The sequence below is a fragment of the Mustela nivalis genome, assembly GCF_964662115.1.
Source record: "Mustela nivalis genome assembly, chromosome: 4".
In the NCBI taxonomy this organism is placed as follows: Eukaryota; Metazoa; Chordata; class Mammalia; order Carnivora; family Mustelidae; genus Mustela; species Mustela nivalis.
Window position 1 is genome coordinate 7,031,983 of NC_139023.1, and position 22,378 is coordinate 7,054,360.

The 22,378-nt window shown below is 37.7% G+C and overlaps 1 protein-coding gene across 2 annotated transcripts in view; it reads right to left on the reverse strand.

Moving 5' to 3' along the window:
• Positions 1-22,378, reverse strand: part of USO1 (USO1 vesicle transport factor) — a 94,462-nt gene that overhangs the window by 15,602 nt on the left and 56,482 nt on the right. Inside the window, exons 8-15 of one of the 2 annotated variants that reach the window (XM_082727005.1) lie at positions 22,191-22,311; positions 14,997-15,175; positions 10,972-11,112; positions 8,944-9,032; positions 8,396-8,550; positions 7,783-7,994; positions 6,275-6,295; positions 12-122 (exon numbers count right to left, since the gene is read on the reverse strand). In XM_082727005.1, coding sequence (XP_082583131.1) covers positions 12-122; positions 6,275-6,295; positions 7,783-7,994; positions 8,396-8,550; positions 8,944-9,032; positions 10,972-11,112; positions 14,997-15,175; positions 22,191-22,311 — 1,029 coding nt within the window. The remainder of the gene's footprint in view (positions 1-11; positions 123-6,274; positions 6,296-7,782; positions 7,995-8,395; positions 8,551-8,943; positions 9,033-10,971; positions 11,113-14,996; positions 15,176-22,190; positions 22,312-22,378) is intronic. The other variant, XM_082727006.1, reaches the window with a different exon arrangement.

A 22,378-nucleotide genomic window follows, 5' to 3' on the forward strand; every position in this document is an offset into this window, starting at 1 on the left:
ATAAAGGATACAAATGGAACATTGGCCGAATTGTGAAGGAAATGCGTGACCGCAATGGGACAGTTGCTCAGCCAGGTACAGAGCAGCATCAATAATCCAACTCTTGTCTGTATTTTGCTTCCCTGCAGCAAACAGATAAGTTGGCAGAAATCTCATTTTATCTTTTTTCAAACTTAACGTTACCCTAAGATCCCTCTCCATTTGCATTAAAGATTTTTTAACGCCTTACAAAAGATATGTTAGGAATCCACATGTGAAAAATTGAACAAGAGAATGCACTCTTGTGTCCTCTCCGGGCTGTACTTCCCAAAATGAACAGAGAGCAGAAACTGGAATTGATTTCTGTTCATAAACATATACCAGATTATCGAAAATACTGCTAGTGGGAAAACCTGGTCTGCTAAGGCAGATGCACGATGTGGCTGCTTAAAAAAATTATCAATCTGAAAACACTTCACAGTAACATAAAGTTGCCCAGATGTTTCAATCAAAATTTTAAAAACAAGTTTCTGATAAAAGGACAAATTCTACCTCCTTCAAAAAGTATCAGGAAAAATAAAAGGAAATAATCTCCTGAATTATTTAGCCAAATTCCATCAGAGAATATATTCCCTAACAAGATAATAAATAAACCATGTTGCAAACTCACTGGCAACATGCCAGACAATGAGAATCACAAACATAAGGAAGAAAAAGATTTATTTAAATTAGCTAACTGCCCCAAACCACTAACTATACTACTGCCAACCAAACAATATTGAAAACTAGTACATCCATCAGAATGACACTTTCTTACATTTTAATGAACACATTTATATCTCCTATGGGGATAGTCTCTTAGCTCAGACAGCCACTGCCCATATTATATTACATAACCTATTTTTTGTTTAAGAGTACAAAAGTTGTTTGAAAGAAATAAATGGAATTTAGCACAGTAATGGATTACTTTGAGGTAACTGCAGAAAACATCCAAAATACAATTATTCAAAGCCCAAGAACGGATTTAAAGTAACCATCACTGTGCTTTGAAAAATTACTCCAGGCCGTTCCAATTTCATGAATCTTGAGGACAGTATCTTGGCCTTTCTATAATCTATTTTCAAGTGTATTTCATATTTACTTAAAAGAAATTCAGACTAGACCTCTTCAAAATGATCTGCCAAATAAGCATTAGCTTTTACATGATGCATTATTCTTACATTTTTCTTGCCTCTATGTCATTACTATGCCTATGGTATATCTTCATGTTACCCAAGTAGATTTGAAAGTTAAAAAATATAGTTATTCTCAATTGACTGTGTGCCACAGAGGACTTTCAACTAGTTACTCAAGTAAATAAATATTTCATTGATTTCCCCTCGTTATATATAAAAATTTTATTATGACTTGGAATACCATCTGCAAGTGCCATCAACACCTACAGTGTATATACAGGGCTCTATCAGATCACGGGCTGGTGTCTGAATAAACAGAAATGTAACTATCTTCTAGAAGTATACCCTTTGGGGTCTAACTGAAGAATAAGAAAGCAAAGCTAAACAAAAAAAATAAAGAATAAAGCTAAACAAAAGAATCAAGATAGAATGCAACATCCCACTTAAACTATGGCATCAAAAGAAGATAAAGTATTCAGGAAATGAGCCTAACCCGAACTGTCTAACACCTAAATGAGGCTGGGGCACCTGGGTGGCATAGTCGATTAAGGTTAAGTGGAAGACTCTAGATTTCAGCTCAGGTCATGATCTCAGGGTCCTGGGATTGAGCTCTGTTCACCAACCCCATTTGGGTTCTAGGTTCAGCAGGGAGATTCTCTCTCTCTCAAATAAATAAATAAACCTTAAAAAAAAAATAAAAACAACTAAATGAGGAAAATTTAAAAAACACGCCTAAAGAGAACAAAAGCAGACCTAAATCAGTAGAAAGACACTAGTGATTTCATCATTTTGATGAAAAACTCAAAATCATGGAGATAGTAATGGTACATTGGTCTGTAAAATCTAGGTAATCCAAATAAAATACCAAAAGGTTTTTCTTCTCCCCACTGCACTAAACAACCTGGTTTTCAAGTTCATATGGAAAAATAAGGAGCAAGAATAACTAAACTTAGTTAAAAAAAAGGAAAAAAAAAAGAAAAAGAAAAGAAAAGAGAAAGGGCAATGAGGTGATACTAGGTCATAAACGGACAAGAATCAAGGGACAGAATAGGAAGTCCAGAAACGATTTTACAAATGAGAATTCAGTATATGAGAAAGCACATATCGTTAGTGGGATACAGGAGGACTTACAAAATGTTACAATGAGCTAGCTATCTACAAAAGGTCAGAGGGAGACACCTGGGTGGCTCAGTGGGTTAAAGCCTCTGCCTTTTGGCTCAGGTCATGATCTCAGGGTCCTGGGATCGAGCCCTGCATTGGGCTCTCTGCTCGGTGGGAAGCCTGCTTCCCCTCTCTCTCTGCCTGCCTCTCTGCCTACTTGTGATCTCTGCCAAATAAATAAATAAAATCTTTAAAAATAAAGATAAAAAAGGTCAGAGGAGGGTGCCTGGGTGGCTCATGGGTTAAGCCTTTGCCTTCAGCTCAGGTCATGATCTCAGGGTCCTGGGATCGAGTCCCGCATGGGACTCTCTGCTCAGCAGGGAGCCTGCTTCCTCCTCTCTCTCTCTCTGCCTGCCTCTCCACTTACTTGTGATCTCTGTCAAATAAATAAATAAAAATTAAAAAAGGCCAGAAGATCCATAACTCACATAGTTCATCAAGAAAAATGGAACAAAGATTTAAATAAACACAAAAAACGAAACCAGAAAATATGAGACGAAATTATAGGCAAGTTTGTTCAAATCATGAAGTGGGGAAGGCCTAAGTATGATATAAAATGCAGAAACGTGATAAAAGTCTGATACAAAAAAAAAAAAAAAATCCAAAATAAAACACCAAGGTCAAAAACCAAATGACATATCAGGAAAAACATATTTGTAACTTATCACAGATAAGGGTTGAATTCCTTATTATAAAATGAGTTTCTATAAAATTAGAAATGATTTAACAATCCAACAGAAAAATGAGCAGATGATATGAACTGTAAGAAATTAGAGTTCACAGAAAAACTTTAAATGGTGTATAAACACATAGAAAACTATTCAACCTTTTGGAAAGAGAAATGCACATTAAAACTCACTAAGATAACATTTTTTCACCTCTCAACAGATTGGCGAAAATACAAGTCTGATAACATACTGTTGGTGAGATTGTGGAGAATTACATAATCCAACCCGCAGCAGTCTTACTTGATTTTGCTGGTGGTTCAAAATGGTATTAGGTAGGAGGAAAAAAAACAAACAGTGGCTCTACACAAAAAGCACCTGAAGGCAACAGAAGAAATAAGTAATAGAAGGCAGGGAACCAGGACCAGGGTGGGTGGGGCCGACACTACTTATTGTATACTTTATCATTTTGATTTCTAAATACATATATATGTATTTTAAAATATGTACATGTATTTTTAAAGACTAAATTTAATTCTAAGAGTGGCAGTATGGTATCAGTGAAAACGTGGCCGGAAATTAGAAGAACCAAACCCTCCACTGCCCTACCTTGTACAAGTTCAACATGTTATATGTACCCCAATTTCTTCATTTAGTTAACAGAGGCCTTTGGATTAGATAATCTCAAACACAGAAGTTAAAAGGATAGACTCTGAATGTCAGGATTTGTATCCTGGTTCTAAAACTCAATAGCACGAAACCTTATCATCATCCTTCAACAGGTTAGATAGTGAATACCCACCTCACTGAGCTGGGGAGCGGATTAAATGAGTTACTACATGTTAAGAACTTAGAACAGCACATGGTACACAATAAGCGTTCTACGGGTGCTATAAACTGCAAATCGTTCCCTCTGGTTACGCAATTCTTTGCTTGCTACCTATTAAAAGTAGGACTAATGCCCCAAATTTAAAATAGACGGCAGAATAAAGATTGAACTAGGAAAATGAAAAAACAATAAAAATTGCTGGCATAATTTTTTTTAAAACTCAATGAAATACAGGTGGTCCTTGCTTTGCTACATTCATATAAAGTTATGCATATTGGAAATAGACAGTGAGGACTGTCTAAGAATGCTTTTTTGTGCAAACTATATTATTCTGATGTTCATCAAACTGTGATTTATAATAAAGAAAATGGAAGATAATTAAATGTCTGAAAATAAAGAGATGGTTAGCTGATCAATGGTGTATCTGGTGAAGTATTATGCAGTCATATAAGGTGACACTTATTTAGTGTTTAATAACAAAGAAAATATTTGTAAGAAAAGATTCAGAATATAAAATGGAATCTCTTGTATGATCACTCCTATGTAAATAAACAGTTTAGAAAAAAAAGACTGGGAGGGCCTGGCTGGCTCAGTGCGTAGAGCATGTGGCTCTTGATGTCAGGGTCATGAGTTTAAGCTCCATGTTGGGTGTGGAGCCTACTTTAAAAAAAAAATTAGCCTACAGTTACTTTTGGGTAGTAGAATTCTTACCTTCTAGTTTTTATTTTTATTTTTTGTTTTCCAAAATGAAAAGAAAATAAACTATTAATACAAAAATGCTATAGTATTTGTCCAGTGTACAATTACACACTGTCAGAAAGATCCAACAAAATCCTGATCAAGCTACTTTAGCCTCCAAAAAAAAGTTAGATATTAGACCTTAAAGGCTAGTGATACATTCTATGTCACTGCATTCTGATCTTCTGATGGATTCTTTACAAGATAAATACCCAAGAATAGCAAAAAACAAAACAAAACCCATATTCCACTTTGCAGAATAATTTCATGAAACTATTCATTTTATGTTTACATTTGTCTGTATGATTGTTTATAGGTTCAAGTCAAGAAAAAGTACATATCTCTTCTCAGCCCCCAAGAGTGTATGAACCACTATGAGTTGGAAAAACAAATGGATGCTGAAATTATCACTTCAGCACATTCTGTGGGTTCAGTTACTAGAAATCACAGATTTTATAGGACGAAAGAGAACCACAAACAAAATAAATGAAGCTGAGTCATCTTACCTTTAACACAGACTATTGTGTTTTCCTTTTTATTTTCTAAATAAAAATCCCCCTTATTCCTAGTCTGTGGATTTCAAATTCAGTATTTTACATTACTTATAAAAATAAAAAAGCTAACATTTTAAACTTCTACCCTTCAAGTATTACAATGAGTTTCTAGAGTATTATGATTAGATTTACTTTCTAGCAGTGGCCTATGGGAATAGAAAATTAATGGGAAAGGGGCATGATGGAACTTTCTGAGATTATGAAAAAGTTCTACAGCTGATTCTGGGTGGTGGTTAGAGGTATATCCACCCATCAAAAACGATCTGATTGAATACTTAAGGCCTGTACATTTTACTGTGTATGTTATACTTCCAAAAAATTCCCTTCTAAATGATTGACATGCATACTTTTAAAATACCTAATATTAAAAATTCTGGAAGCTAAAGCTGCCAAGTTTGTCTGTGTGTGTTATTAGCAGGTGTTAAATCATACTCATCCACAAAGATACAATTCCTAACAGGACTTCAGTTTATTACTACCAACACTGCACAACTAAATGCATGACCAAACGTAAATATTAAGGTACACTCCTTTTTTGCCAAATACTCTGCAAAAACAAAAAAATAAAAAAATAAAATAAAATCAAAACCGAACACAAATCACACTCCCTCACACACATCAAAAACTAACCCCTGTAACTGTACCATATGGGTTACATCCAGAACTACCCATTGTATTCAATTCAAAAATCTTTCAAATTACAAAGTTACACTTACTATTGTACATTTTCTGTAATCTAAGTAATATAAAAGTCACCATATTCTTTGGCATACTGACTAGCTGAAGACAAAATCCTTCACCCTCAATTTTACTAGCCTCAAAATGGTTTCAGGGGGAAATAAAGAAACAAGCTTAGGTGAAGAAACACACACAAAAATACCACCAAAAAAACCCAAACCAAGGAATTCCAGAAAGTGCAAGCATACCCAGAGGAAGCACAGACACAGCTTCAGCCTCATTCCCACAGTTCTTAGTAACACCACTTCACGGAGAAAACATCCCACGGAGAAAAACTGGAAGCCACTTATGACAGAGAGAAACTTGCTGATGCATGAAAGTGTGAGTAGAATACAACTTCATACAAGCAGTTAATAAAACCATCAGCAAAACCGAAGACAAAGAAAAGCCTTGTTGTAAGAGGGAAATGCCTAAGCTTAAACAAGCGATACATACCCGTCTGTCGATCTTATCACCCTGTAAATTACACATGACAAATTACTCAGAAATATTACTGCTTTAGAAAAATTTAAATCTAGAAAAATCCCTCACAGATGGTCTCTACAAACCCACACCAATACTTTGGGACAGGACAGTTCAAAACCTTTATTACGTAACAGTGCTTCTACATTTTGGAGGAGAAAGGATCATTTTATAGCACTGTGATAACTCAGAGTAGGAATACATCACATCTGGAGAATTTGTCGTTACGCGTTAACTGTGAAGACAGTGGTCAGTTAATTGCTCTCTGGTGGCGGTGGTCAGTTAATTGCTGTTAAGCTTAAGAGAAGCTGTTTTCAACAGACAACAACACGAGAATGACAAGTAGTAAATACATAAAGATATGGATATTTGGGGGTAGTTTTTTCAAATCATGAAGAAATAAATGATCAATCAAAGATAAAGTAAGCTTTCAATCTAAGTAAACAGATTTTAAACAACAAAGGGAGCGGAAACCCCCTTTTCACCACAGTTAATTCTTCATAATTCTTTACCTTTAATTTACAGTTTTCTGTGGATGGCACTGATGTTTCTTTAAAAGCTCACAATAAAACAATTCAATGAGTGTGACAAAATTCAAAATTAAGAAGGACACAGGACCTTATCACAGGGAGGGAGGAAGGAAAATTGGAAAATTCTAGGGGACAGCACAATTGTAGACTTAAGTACATGTTTACTCTGAGTGGTTCTGAGTGGTTGATGACCATAGTTTCACCGAAGAGTGAACCTGAACTGTTCAACAGCAAGATTGGTGCATGGGGACAAATCATCCATGAGTAAGTGATATTCCTAAACAGCTTCACACCCACACTTTAGTGAAGCTCTGCTGTTCTCACCGGGGTTTAGATGTTCTAGAGGTTCACCGGGGTCTAGATGTTCTCATCAGGGGTCTAGAGGTCTGCAGTTACATTTTTGTCTGTCTTACTACCTAAGTTATTAGCTTTAGGACTTTGATGGTTTGAGAGCTCACAGACATCAAGGAGTCCAATGGTTAACTGTATCAGCGATGGGCTGGTATCCTACCTTTGCTTCCTACAAGGAAGACTGATTGGTTTGGGAAGAGAAAAAAGGAGGCACATAGCTATGAACCACTTTGTTCGATGCCCTCTTATAAGCTGACCCAAATTTGGCCACAGGGAAGAACGCTAACAGAACAGTGCAAGAACACCGCGGATGATATAAAAGGAAACAAAGAAACACAAGTCCCCTTCTGTCCAGAACATGCGTTTCTATCATAAAGCAGACCTTACTAACAATTTGACAAAACCACTCACGTAAGAATATCTATTGCTTTCTCTCCACAAACTGTTTCTGGTTACAATGAGCCAATGGGCAGGTAGGTCCACACCTCTTTCCTTTTCTATCTGCATGTACTAAGGATATCCTTAAATTCCTGTATCACTGACATGCAAATGTGTGGCAGAGACTTTTCCCGCCTTCGAGTGTTCCACTCACCACGTTACCTGTGAAAGGATGTTGGTGCACTGCTGTAATAAAGACACCGGAGGGTTGCCAATACTCGTAGCAAGTTGAACCCTGAGCAACTGTTCCTTCTGGGTAGCGTTTTCTTGCAAAGCGTGGGCAAGGGCCACAGCAGCACACCAGTTTGAAAGCGAATCGGTGGAAAATAGACCTCCGCACAGTAACTGACCCGCGGAGACCGAGTTACCTGTTGCTACAAAGACAGCAAGCAGAGGGTAATAAAAAATTAAATGTTGCTTTACACACACACACAAATAGTTCGAAATAATATTTTAAATTTTGTTAATTAGCAGTATTGAGCTACATCTGTAAAAGTCTGCTTTTCAAAACAAAATGAAAGATGACAAAAAGGACTTTAGAAAAAGTTGATAGAATAAAGAGATGTAGAACATGTTAGGCATCAAGCTGATGAGATGATATTCCAGAAAATCACTGTCTTAATTAAAAACTATATTTCTAAAGCAAATTCAAAGAAATGCTGTATTTCAAATGTTCCACTACATCTAGGGTTTTTCATCTTAGGATATGTTTTATCATTAAAAGCTTGAAAGACTACTTACTTTTTAAAACAGAAATTAGAAAAAAATTATTTACCATCAATAGTGGAAGGTAGGAGCGTTGACACAATTTCTCCTTGTCCTTTCTGATTTTTATATAAGAAACACTGGAAACAATAGAGAACAGCACAGCGCAGTACAAATGGCTGCCTTTCATTGACCATGGACATGAGAAGAACTACAATTGCCGGCCTGTTGCGTTTAAAAAGAACAGAACAGAAAGAAACATTGCAACCTAAGTATATGAATCAACAGCCAGTCATTGCCGCTGACTGAAGAACCATAATAATAAAATAGTATTTCCATCAAGTTAATATTTCCATCTCCATTTCACAGGAACATTAACTGCAATGGAGACAAGCGATCTGTTTGCTTAAAGCCCAGAGGAGGGGGTGTGGTATCTGAGCCCAAATACCTAAGCTCCAAGGACCACAAACTCTTTTAAAACAGCAACATGCTTATCTTGTCAGATGATTTCTAGTTTCAGAACATACAGTTGAACTTCTTAAGGGAATAAGATGTATATACGAGATATACTAAAAACCCGAAGTTTTCAGAGAAATCACAAGATTTCCCTTTTCCTACCTTGGTGGGTTTGAAGGTGCATTTACAGAAGCAAAGTAGTCTTGGTTTACTTGGTAGCCTCGAATAACTTCTGATACAGTATTAATGGTCTATTAAGGGGGGAAAAATAAAAGTTTAGAGAGAGAACGTCCAGGAAGAAAACCTGTTTTCAAAGGAAGAAAATGTTTTATCCTTCTGTGTTTTGCTTTTAAATGCCAAAACTCAGACACCAAAAAAAGCAGTAACAGCATTATAATCTTCTAACACTTTTTTGAAATAACATTTTAAAACATTAAGTGCAGGCCTCTAATTAGAAATAACACCTGACTACAAGCATTTAAAATATCAAAAACTAAAATTAATAGTATTCTCTAAGAGACAGAATCTGTTTCTACAAAACAAGGATGCTTTAGGATAAAATCAGAGAAGACATTTAAAATCTAACAAATTAAATTTCAATTTAAGGATGAAGTTGAAAATACCTCCAAGAAAATAGAATAAAAAGACAAACTAAGTCCACAGAAAGTCCAACAATCTTTCAATAGAATTGCAGAAGCAGGACATAAAAAAAATTATCAGGAAATATGAAAAACATTCCCAGAACTGAGAACTCATGTCTATAGCTTGAAAGGGCCCAGACAAAAATAATTGAAGAGGGGAAAAAAAGTCTGTAGTACTGTACATCATCAGGATATTTCTGGAAACAAGAAAGAAAGAGAAGATCCCAAAAGTTTCTAGAGAAAAAAAGATTACATAAAAAGGATTAAGATTAAAAATGGCTTCAGATTTTTAAATGGCAGTATCGAAATAATGTCTGAAAGTTGAGTGTTATGGTTTCCAACTCTGAATGGATACCTAGTCAAGTATTTGAACTGAAAGTAGATGACATCAAAGAGCTAAAACCAAGTTCTCCTGCCATTTACCTTTTTCGGGAAGTTAAATAAACTAAGATAACGAGCCAAAAGGTTTGGGGGTAAAGACATGGCCTGGTCACTAAGGGATTTCTGTCAAGAGAGAAGTAAAAAGAGATCCTAGGGGGCTGGTCAAAGTCCCAGGACAAGAGGTGTGCACAGAAGGAGACAATAACCAGCCCATACTGGAGCAGGAGGATGGAAGCTTCCAGAAAGAAAACCAGCTGGGATAAAAATGATATGTTAAGCACGTGATAGCACTAATATGCAGGCACACAGAACATCAGTAAGACGAAAAAAGAACACTACTACAACTTAGGAAAGAGAAAGGGATATTTAACAAAACATACGGGCAACCTGTCAGGACCCCTCTCACTCTTGAGAGCTTTTTCTGTATCTTCACTTAATAAACTTCTATCACTTAAAAAAAGAAAGATAATTAGCTCTGTTCCCTGCTCTGGCTTAGCAGGGAACAGTATTTATATAGTCATAAAATTATAAGCCCTGAGTACTGATTTACACACAAATTACTGGGGTGACAGAAGGAAGTCAAGTGAGAGGGTTATACAATGGGAAGCAAGACTGAAGTCAGGGCGGAGGGAGGCTAAAGATAGTGGGTTTTGTTACAGAACTTTTATTATCATCTCTTCTCTTAATGTGCATGTGTTAATTTGAGAAGAATTTCAAAACAGTTCAAATAAACTCCACCTTTCTTTCCTTCAAACTAACTTCCTTTTTAATGGGCAGGCAAGAAAAAATGCCAAACATCAGGGAGAAAGAATGTACCATTCTAGGAATATGAAAGACTACTTAAAGTCTCAAGTCTTATTTGACTAAATCATACTGTTCTCAAAATTAAAACCATCAATCATACTGGGTATTCCTGCTGAAGACAATAAAATTAATGAAATCCTGTATGCTTTCACATTATTCATATACTATTGAACTTGAGGACGGAGTATACCTTTGGGGCTTAATACTGTCATATTATGCTAAGTAGATTTTTAGTAGGACCAGTTAGGAATTAAACATATAAAAGGGGTTCACTTCTACTGTTTTTCCTTTAGCTGACATCTAAGTCCTCTTAGGATTCCCGATTTCAAAGGGCCCCACGCGGCCCCGGCCCCACGCGGTCTACCTCGGTCAGGATGTCAGCAGGAACGCCCGTGGCCATGAGGATGGTGCAGAGCTGCTGCAGTAGGCCGCACTGGAACATCGCTTTCTGGCAGCTGCTCGTAGCCCCGGGAGGGTTGGTGGGAGAGACCAGCACGCGAACAAGCTGCGAAAGAAAGAGCAAACAAAATGTGTCTTTTTTTTTTAACTTTTTTTTTTAATTTTTTTTTATAAACATATATTTTTATCCCCAGGGGTACAGGTCTGTGAATCGCCAAGTTTACAGACTTCACAGCATTCACCATAGCACATACCCTCCCCAGTGTCCATAACCCCAGCCCCCTACCCCTACCCCCACCATCACCCTCAGTTTGTTTTGTGAGATTAAGAGTCACTTATGGTTTGTCTCCCTCCCAATCCATCTTGTTTTATTTATTCTTCTGTGTCTTTTGAAGATTTGAAAAGTCTGGAGGGAAAGGATCTGTATGAACACGAGTATCTGGGTGAAGGCTTCCCTCCCCTCCTCGGCCAGATCTAGGGGCTCTTCCCTCACGCTCTCAGGGAACAGCTCGGCGACAGCGCACACTGTGCTACGCCTTTTGCGCCACTTTGTCACCTTCAGGGGATTGTGAACTCCCGAGCAGAGACTGCCTCAGTCATTTTTGTTCCAAAGAACAAGCCCAGTATTTATAACGTAGTTTATATTCAACGAGTGAACGAATGAATGGAGTAACAGGGTGGTATATTTCTTATCAAAGTTAAGATGAACTACCTAATTACAGAGCAGATCTGGGAACAGAGTGGCCTGAGGTGTGATAAATTCCCCTTCACTGGGAGCTACTTAAAGAGAGACCAGAACTAACTGAAGACATGGTAGAAGATTTACGCATTACGCAAGCGGTTGGCCTCATTGATTGTTAACGCTGATTAAATCCTTACGGCTCAATGATTAGTCTGAACTTGAACATGAAATCTGAGAAACAAAAAAATGTCATCCCCAACATTTTCAGCACTGTTATATCTACAAAATAATTTTATATGCATCTTGTATTTTAAAACTACACTCACAGGTCTGTGTGTGTACAAAGCCTTATATATTAAGGTCACATGGGAAATTTGTGATAACACTTTATTAAGAGGGTTGATTAAGGGGTGCCTGGGTGGCTCAGTCAGCTGGACATCTGCCTTTGGCTCACGTCATGATCCCAGCGTCCTGGGATCAAGGCCCAAGTTGGGCTCCCTGCCCAATGCGGAGTCTGCCTCTTCCTCTCCCCCTGGCCCTCTCCTGCTTATGCTCTTTCTTTCCTCTCTCAAATAAATAAATAAAATCTTAAAAAAAAAAAAAGAGGGTTGATTAATACACTGATGTCACTAGAAAGCAACTTTAGGATTACCGATTAGTTTAAATCCTTAAACCTCTAGTTAGGCCTCCGAGGCTTTTGTTTTTTTAATTTATCCTCCTATCCTTATGTGGCTGGGTGGGGGGTGGCAGAGGAAATATATATACATGTATATATGTATATATGTGTATATGTGTATATGTGTATATGTATATATGTGTATATGTATATGTATATATGTACATGTGTAAAACAAATACCCAGCTAGATGTCATTTCTCCCATAAATATTTCTATATGCATCTCTAACTAAAAAGGATTTTAAAAAACATAATCATCATGCTATCACCATACCCAACAAAATCAACAGTAATTCCCTAATACAATCTAATCACTTGGGTATCTTTATTGATGATGTAAAAAAAAGAAAAAACAATTATCCATTTTCTAGATGACAGAGAAGTAGGAAAAGGTGACTGAAGAAAGAGGTAATACTTAATATGAGGGTAAGAAAATAAGGGAAGACTTAATAACAACATTCAAATCTGTAAAATACTGTAAGGAATGGACTTGTATTTTCCTAGAAAGCAAACCAAGGGGAAGTCTGTAGAAGTTATATCAAGACAGACTTTAACCCATTATATGGATTAAGTTTTTAATAACTGGAATTATCCCAAAACGAAAAGGATTTTCTCATAAGGTACAAAGCAATTTTCTCATGAGCTTTCTGAGAGTTGCTGGCAGTAACTGTTCAAAAAATGAGGGTATATATGCCTGTAGGCATAGGAGGCAGAACTAGTCATAACACTATCATTTAAGGACAAAATTAAAGTGTTTTACGACTAAAAAATGTTTTGAAAAGATGAGCATCCCCCAAATTTAATCTGTAAAAACTGAATAAAATATTCTTAAGCACATCAATTTCAACTTACAGAATTTTTAAGATCAATCATGATTTCAACTGCAATGATGAATAAACTCCAGTTAGGATGTTTACTATTCGAACAGGACCATTTATCACCATTTTTGGTGTATTTTCATTTGGCACAACATAGAGAACTCAAAGTACAAGCAACCCTACATACAGCTATAAAGAAATAGCATTGGACAGGTTGAAAAAACAGAAGATAACCTGCAACCTATGAAGTCATGAATGTATCAACCACTCGATTTTTGACATGGAGATATATTAAAGTGAATTAAACTCAAGCTCTTTATTTTGAAGTTTATGTTCAAGATTTTATTCAGTTTTTTTAAGTCAAGAGTACTTAAAGAACCAATTTACTACCTACCTAATTTTTGTTGATATTCAGTATGCTAGTCTACATTTTTGGTTTTGTTTTTTGGTAAAATAGTACTTTACTTTTTAAACAGCAACATTTTCTTCAAAAATAATTCCTTACATAGTACCCTAAACTACAAAACACGCGTGGACTCCTCCAGCACTTTAAAAGATCACTGCTCGGCAGGACCGACCTTAGTTTTTGCCCATCACCAGACCCTTCACTCTGTCTAATCACCTTTTGAAAGGTACTTTTCTAGAGGAAGTTCCTTTATTAAGAAAGTGGTATTGGGCAAAGATATCAAGCTTACTACTTTGGATGCTATTTTGAAAGGATAAAAACTAACACAGTCTTGAAATATGTAATATTGACATATGAAAACAGAAGTGATGAAGGGAGGAGTGTAAAACAGAAAGATTCTACCCATGTTGTCCTATAAAATATTTTCCTAACCACTATAATGTATTATCTAAATAGGGACAGTTTAGAAGTGAAAGAGGGCACTGTTACAGTAATTACAAAATGAGTACTATCCAGGTGAAATGGGGCATCTGGTCATCCTAATAATCGATCAACTCCCAGGGTATGCAGCAATATTCAGACTCTAATTATTAGAGAAACTATCCATTTAGTTTTAAGGAAAACAACTTCAGAGATGCAGACATAATGCAGAGATATTAAAAAACCCACAAGACTCACCAGAGAGTGGGTAAGTTGGGAGGCTAGCGTATAAACTTAAGGATTGAGAAGGCATAATAAAGGAATAAGTAAGTAAAATACTTCAAAGAATTTCATATATTCTCTGATGCAGAAATCATTTGGGATCCTACTGTCTTCAATTTTACTACCATCACCACTAAGCTTTCACCATAAAGCTTAAATAAAATTACCTGTGATGTATCAGTTTAACCTGCATCCGATTTAAAACAGATTATTAATCTTTGGGGGCAGGTACATTAATATTCATTTCCTAGCGGTCAGTGCCTAACTCCCAGTAAATGTTTACTGAATGAATTTATTTGTTGAAGGCAGTATTCTGAATATTAAAGCCTTAACTGAAGAAATCAGATTTTAAAAATTCAAATTGACAATCTAACCTCTTATTCTCTGGGTGCAAAAGGTTCATCAGGACACTATATATTTGGATTTGCTTTAAAATAATGCAGCAGGACAAGAAAGTGGGAGAAAATGAAACAAAACTGCCAGGCGTTAATAATTATCGAAGCTGAGTGATGGACGTGATAATGGGGCGGGGGAGGCCGACGGCAGAGGATCTCTGAACATACCTGCAAATTATACTAAAAGATTTTTTAAAGACCATCTGAAACCAACTCAACATCCTAAATTTATCAAACACGAGCAATTTGCTTTGCTTTGAAAGGAACAATATCAAAATTCGTATCACATTTGTATCTAACTACAGTATACCTGTAGCATTACGTGCAGATTAGTCACTTTCTGTGCAGACCAGCCAGAATTTTCATCTCCAACATGAAACCAAGGTTTCATACGTTGAATATATGAGCCTTCTTTAAAAAAATTTTGATTGGAATTGTTGTTTTTTAACAAGTTTTGGAGCAAAATCAGACAATCTTCCACTACTATACCTGGGAAAAGAATGTAAAATGCAAGCGTTAAGGCTGATAAAACCCAAAGGTAAATTCAATCCCCAAATACTTTTTGCCTCTGGGGCGGGGATTGGGGGGTGGGGTGGGCAGGAGGGTGATGTGCTGAGGGAGGCGGAGAGAAATTTTTTTTTAAGATTTTATTTATTTATTTGAAAGAGAGAGAGAGAGAGTGAGAGGGAATACAAGCAGGGGAAGCAGGAGAGGGACAGGCAGGCTTCCCAAGGAGCAGGGAGCCCGATGTGGGGCTCGATCCCAGGACCCTGAGATCATGACCTGAGTTGAAGGCAGAGGCCCAACCGACTGAGCCACACAAGTGCCCCGAGAATCTTTTTTTTTTAAAGATTTTATTTATTTATATTAGAGAGAGAGAGAGGCAGAGACGTGCGTAGGCATGCGTGCAGGGGAGAAGCGAAGAGGGAGGAAGAGGAACCAGCAGATTACGCTCCATGCTGAGCTCACAGTCCCAGGCAAGGCTTGATCTCCTGACTCTGAGATCATGACCGGATGACCTGAGCTTGAGCCAAAATCAAGAGTACAAAACTTAACTGACTGAGTCACCCAGACCAAACACCCCCACCACTCTTTAAAAAAAAGACAAATCTCCAAGCTCAGCATTTCTTCAGTTCCGCAAGGTAGAAAGCCTCTGCTGACTCCTGATGGCCACAGGCCACAAGCTGTATGCTCTGATTCAGGTCCCCACCGATCTCTTGACCACTGTGTTCAACTATCCACTCACCTCAGTAACTCATATTTTTTCTTCAGATTCCAGATTAAACATCAAGCCCTGATGACCGGGCTAGTCTCACCAGCTACATGCTTCATAAAAGCCTGTTCCTTTTATTATGCAGTATGTGTCTTGTCCACTAGGTTATAATTCATAAAGACAGGAATGTGAACGTCCTACTAGGATATAGTGACTTACTCTATGTCCTCAGCAGAGACAGAGAAAAGATATAACTATCAGGTTGCTATTCAATATTTGTTGAATGAATCAACCGTATCTTAATCTCTAAGAAGCACCTGACATTGTCGTCTTGATGTCTTCCTTGAAACTTCCTCTTGCCTTGGTTTCTAAAACACGAATTACTCTCTTCTCATTTTCCTTACATGCCTCTGGCCACTCCTCAGGCTTCCCATGGTTCCTGGCTCTGGTTCTCCATCTACTCCTCTCTCTGCTCACGACATACTGTTCCACGGGGTACTTGCACCCACACCACAGCTTACACTGCTTTCATGGCTTAAAGCTCTCCAATGATCTCCACTTCAAGTGCCAGTTTAACCAAGGATCTGTTCCCTCTGTTGACAATATGACTGATACTAGATGCTCACAGCTGATAGGCTCCTATGCATACTACATCCACACTTTTACCTCTACTAGTTGAACTTTATGTTTACAAAAATCAGTTGCTTTTTTTTTTTTTTTAAATTAATAGACTTTATTTTGGGGGGCACCTTGGCAGCTCAGTCCGAAAAGCATAACCACTGTTTATTTTGGGGTCTTTTGAGTTCAAGCCCTTTCTTGAGTGTCAAGATCACTCAAATAAACAAAACTATTTTAAAAAAGGACTATTTCTTAGAGCAGTTTAACAGTGTTTTGTAGAGAAATTTTCAATGTTAATGTAGTCTATGTACCCATTTTTTCTTTCATGGATCGTGCCTCTAGTATTGGACCTAAGAGTAAACAACTTCTGTTTATGTTTCCACATAACCTTAACTACAGTATATTGTTACAATTGTTCTTTTCTATTATTAGTTGTTGTTAATCTCTTACTGTGCCTAATTTGTAAATTAAACTTTATCATAGGTATGTATGTATAGGAAAAAAACACTGTATATGTAAGGTTTGGTACTATCTAGAATTTCAGGTATCCACTCGGGGTCTTGGAATATATTCCTTATAGATAGGGTTTTTATAAAAACTAAGTCTTTGGCAAAACTCAATGAAAGCAAGTCATTAAGAACAGCTGTTGTTATATATGGGTAATGTAAGTCTAAAAAACAAGAAAAACCCACGAAGATCTTGCACTTCACTTTAAAGAAACCCAAAAGCAAACCCTACACTTTAAAGAAACCCAAAAGCAAACCCTTCCTGATGTATTATAGATGTGATATAATAAAGATGCAGAAAGATGATGGGAAAACTCCAATCAGTCGACCCATATTTGAAGAAAAGGGTCTGGCCCTAACTCAAAAGATCACTTTATCAATGCATATTGAAAAAAATTATTACATTTAACTTGAAATAAAAATGTTTAAGGTGTATATTTAAAATATGTTTAAAATCTCTGATTTAACCAGTCCTGCGCTCCAAATGAGAGGCTTCCTGACTTCATACTGCTGGACCATGTGGACCCTCACCTCCTGAGGAGGAATCACTGTATCTGTCTCTTATGAAGGCCCATAAATCTCCAATAAATAAATCTGCCATTAAGGAGCATCAGAAGACCCTGGAGGAAAGAGAATGTCAGAACCCTCACCATCACTGGCAGGCCTTCCCTCCACTGTGCAAAGTTAATTCTAGAGCTTTGAAGGCTACCATTGGTCACAAGGAGCCACTGCAACTTATCTTAGCAATCCTAAAGACTAGCCAATTCTACCTTGTCTTAAAATTCTGTTTTCCTTGGTCGCCTCTGAAAATATATACCTCGCTAATCACCTTTGCACCTCCAAGTTCTCATCTTAGAATGCTTAATCTTTCAACTCTTTCAAGATGCTACCTCTAATTCCTAAATACTGGTTAATAAAACCTACTATATACCCTCAATCACTTCATGAAAAATTTTTTTTTTAAAAATGTATTTACTTTGGAGAGAGATAGCATGCACAAGCAGGGGAGAGGGGCAAAGGGAGAGGGAGAAGCAGACTCCCCACTGAGCAGGGAGCCTGACGCGGTGCTCGATCCCAGGACCCCCCAGATCATGACCTGAGCCGAAGGTAGCCGCTTAACCGACTGAACCACCCAGGTGCCCCAAAATATTTTTTTCTTTAAAGAAGCTACCTTCGGTGCCTGGGTGGCTCAGTCAGTTATGCGTCTGCCTTCGGTTCATGTCATGATCTCAGGGCCTGGGAATGAGTCTCACATGGGGCTCCCTGCTCATTAGGGAGCCTGCTTCTCCTTCTCCCTCTGCTGCTCCCCCTGCTTGTGTTCTCTACCTGTTAAATAAATAAAAACAATCCTTAAAAAAAAAAAAAAAAGCAGCTGCCTTTTAACATTCTGAAGGGCAGGCAATTCATGCTCTTGATTCCATGTACGAGTCAGAATGTGGAACCTCTGACCCTCCCAGCCCAGTGTACTTTCCAGAGACCACAGTTCCTCTGCCTTCTCACAAAATCTCCCGTTTCCTTGAGGATCAGGCCATGTGCCCATATGATCCTTTACCACTCCTCATTGCTTATGTAACAAAACCATGGTCACTATTCTGTTCACTGACAGCATCACTGGCATCTTGCTCAAAATCTTCTTTCTCTACTTCCTGCTGTCACTCTTGACTTCAGTGACAATCCCTCTAATACCTGGACTTCTCAGTTCCCTGACCTCACTGTCAGAATTCTCATTCTGTTACAAAACCTCCCACCTTTCCCGCTCCAGTATTTTCAACCTAGCTGTTCTATGGCTTCCCTGAGACTTTTAACCCGACAAGTCTTCTTTCTTCCTTTTTAGGAACCTTCTCTATCTCTACTTTCAAACTCCCTGTCTAGCTTAGATTATACAAAACTTCATTTCTTCACTCTGTAGATAATAAACTAAGTTCTCTTGTCTTACTTTCTTTTCATAGCACCTTCCTTTAAAAACAAAATCCTGTGAAAAATTAACTGCTTGGGTTTTCTTCCTCTAGTGCCCCTCGGCAGCTGAGTACTGGAAGGGAGTGGGGAGACAAAAGCACCTAATCAAGCAATCTGCAGCGCTGTAAAATCACAGTGAAAACCCTCAATGGGGCTTTTATCCCTGCCTGGAAATCTACCTAATTACAACAGTCAGCGAGCTCTCTTATTCCCCCAAAGACTTTTTACCTCCCCATAATTCTCAGCTGGGTCCTCTTCTTTCCCTCTCAGCATGACTCTATTTTCAATTCAACTTCCTACCACCAAATCTGCAAAAGGACCTACCTCTCCACCTGTGCACTCCCCATTATGATGGAAGATGGGCTTCTTTTCCTGTCTTAAAAGCCAACTCCAAACCCTACTCTGGATTCCAATCCTTCCTCCTTTGTTAGGTATTCTGACTCAATGACTGATCATCCTCTCTCTCGTATCCTCCCTCTTCTCAACTTGCTTATATTGGTTGTAGTCCCTCTCGTTTTAAAGAAAAGACCCTCATAGATTAAAGAAGAATAATCTGTATCTCCAAAGATACAGAAAAAAAATTCACTAGAATTCAAGATTCAAGGGCACCTGGGTGGCTCAGCTGGTTAAGCAACTGCCTTCAGCTCAGGTCATGATCCTGAGGTCCTGGGACTGATCCCCACATCAGACTACCTGTTCTGCAGGGGAGCCTGCTTCTCCCCCTCCATATCCCTGCTGCTCCCCCTGCTTCTGCTCTCTCTTGCTCTGTCAAATAAATAAAATCTTTAAAAAAAAAAAAAGAGTTAAAAAAAATGAAGATTCATTCATGATAAAAACTTAGCAAAAATAAAATTTAATGGCGAGATGTCAGTACTCTTAATAAAGTCAACAACATTCAACAGTGTATTAAAGATTATAATTAGTACAATGAGATGAAAAAGAAAAGAGGTGTAAGAATTGAAAATGAATAAAAAATGATTAATTTTATGAGTAGAAAATGTGATTATCTACACAGAAAGCCCAATTAGAACCAAGGGTTTAATAAGGTGGTTGGACACAAGATTAACATACAAAAATCAAGTAATGACCAGTTTGAGAATGTAAAAGAAAAAGATCACACTCATATGGTAACAAAACAAAATGCTTAGGAATCAATTTAATAAAAAAAGATGTAATAGGGGTGCCTGGGTGGCTCAGTGGGTTGGGGTCTCTGCCTTCAGCTCAGGTCATGATCTCAGGGTCCTGGGATCGAGCCCCGCATTGCGCTCTCTGCTCAGCAAAGAGCCTGCCTCCCTTCCTCTCTCTCTGCCTGCTTGTGATCTCTATCAGATAAATAAAATCTTAAAAAAAAAAAAAAAGGCGTAACATTCTTTGGCTCAAAATTTTGAAACATGACTCAAAGATCTAAAAGAAGATTTGGGTTAAGTGACTTGGTTATGAATGGGAAGTCAATACATAAAGATGATAATTATCCTTAAATTAATCTGTAAACCCAATATATTTCCAATCAAAATTCCAACGGGTGGTGCCTGGCTGGCTCATCAGTAGAGCATGTGACTCCTGATCTTGGGGTTGTAAGTTTGAGATCCATATATATATTTATATTGTTATTGTTATTACAGTTATATTTAACATATAGAACTTGATTAGCAAACGCATTTCATTCAAATGAAACAACAAAAGGAAAAGGCGTGTTAAGGCAATTAAGAAGAGGGTTTCTTCTTAATTTGTGAAAATTCATTTTCACAAATTCACAAGTGTACAAAAATACACTTCTCGGATATAATTGATCTTTACCCACAGTTCCTGAAAACCCTTCAGAGCCACGAAGGCGAAATGGGGATCTTGCTATTTATTAATGAAGGTGATTTTGGGATGCCACCCAAGGGTAGGCACTGGTTGCCAGTAAGACCAACCACTTGACTATAGGTTGGAACTTTTCAGTGCCCCCAAGAAATCTCCCCACCTCCAGGGACAAGGAAGAGCATAGAGCTTCAATCAGCTAATGGCCAGTGACTTAGTCAATCGTGAATTTTTAATGAAGACTCCATAAAAACCAAGAGGACAGTTTTTTGCCCCTTTTCAGAGAGCCTCCACACCTGGCAAACCAAAATGCTTCCATGTGTCATTGAGCTGGGACCCAAGCTTCGTGAGGACAGAAGCTCCTTTGTTCAGGACCTCCCCCTATGTATCTCTTTATCTGGCTATTGATTCATATCCTTTAACAAGCCAGTAAACGTAAGTGTTTCCCTGAATTCTGTGAGGTAGGTCAGAAGCACAGGTATCAGCCTGGGGCTTGTGACTGGTATGTGAAGGGGGAGGGGGAGGGAAGTCTTGCAGGACTAAACCTTCCACCTATGGAATCTGATGCTATCTGTGGGTAGACAGGGTCAGAATTGAGTTGAATTCTCAAATACCCTGCTGGTATTTAATATTGGAATTGGATGTGGAACCAACCAATATAAAAGATTTTCCCTATATTCTAATGGATAAGATATTATTATGAGGTTTAGTAATTAATAAAGTGTAGTTTCAGTGCAGAGCGAGACCAACGGAATGAAACAGAGAACTCAGAAACAGACCTTCACATGTATAGATGTTTGATTACAAATCTCATACCATCATTCAAATGCAAGATCCTACTAATTAAATGTAAAAGACAATTGCAAAGCCTTTAGTAGAAGAAAATGATGAAAACTCTCTTTACAACCTTGAGGTAGAGAGAAATTTTTAGAATAAAACACAAAAGAACAAACTATTTTTAAAAATTCAATATATGGGGGTGCCTGGGTAGCTCAGTTAAGCAGTTAAGCTCAGTTAACTGGGTAGCTTCAGTTCAGGTCATGATCTCAGGTCCCGGAGCCCCCAGAGCAGGCTCTGTGCTCAGTGGGGGTCTGCTTGTCCCTCTGCCCCTCCACCTGCTTGTATTCTCTCTCTCTCAAATTAATAATAAAATTAAAAAAAAAAAAAAAAAAGAAAATGCAATCTTTAAAAAAAAAGCCAATATATGTGATTGTTAAAATTTTAAACATTAATAGAAACACTACAAATAAATAGGATAAATAAAAAGAAACCATACTCCACAAACCATAACGAAGGTAAGAATATAAAGTATGAGTCCTCATTTCTCCCTCTAAGTGCATTCCCTAAAAGTTAACAATTCAGTGAACACAAAAGGAAATCTCTTTCAATCCATCTCCTCATACTGTACCTCCATCACTGTTCCCCTCCTCTGTAATAATGTCCAGGAGTCTCTCAAAAGCATTTTCAAAAGCAACAATTTTCTGGATTGCTCCATTGCTTCGTGTTAGTGCCTGCAGTAGTAACACACCCTTATGGAGGAAAAAAGACCACGTTTAGTAAAGAACAACTTCTGCAAGACATTTCAAAATCACAGAA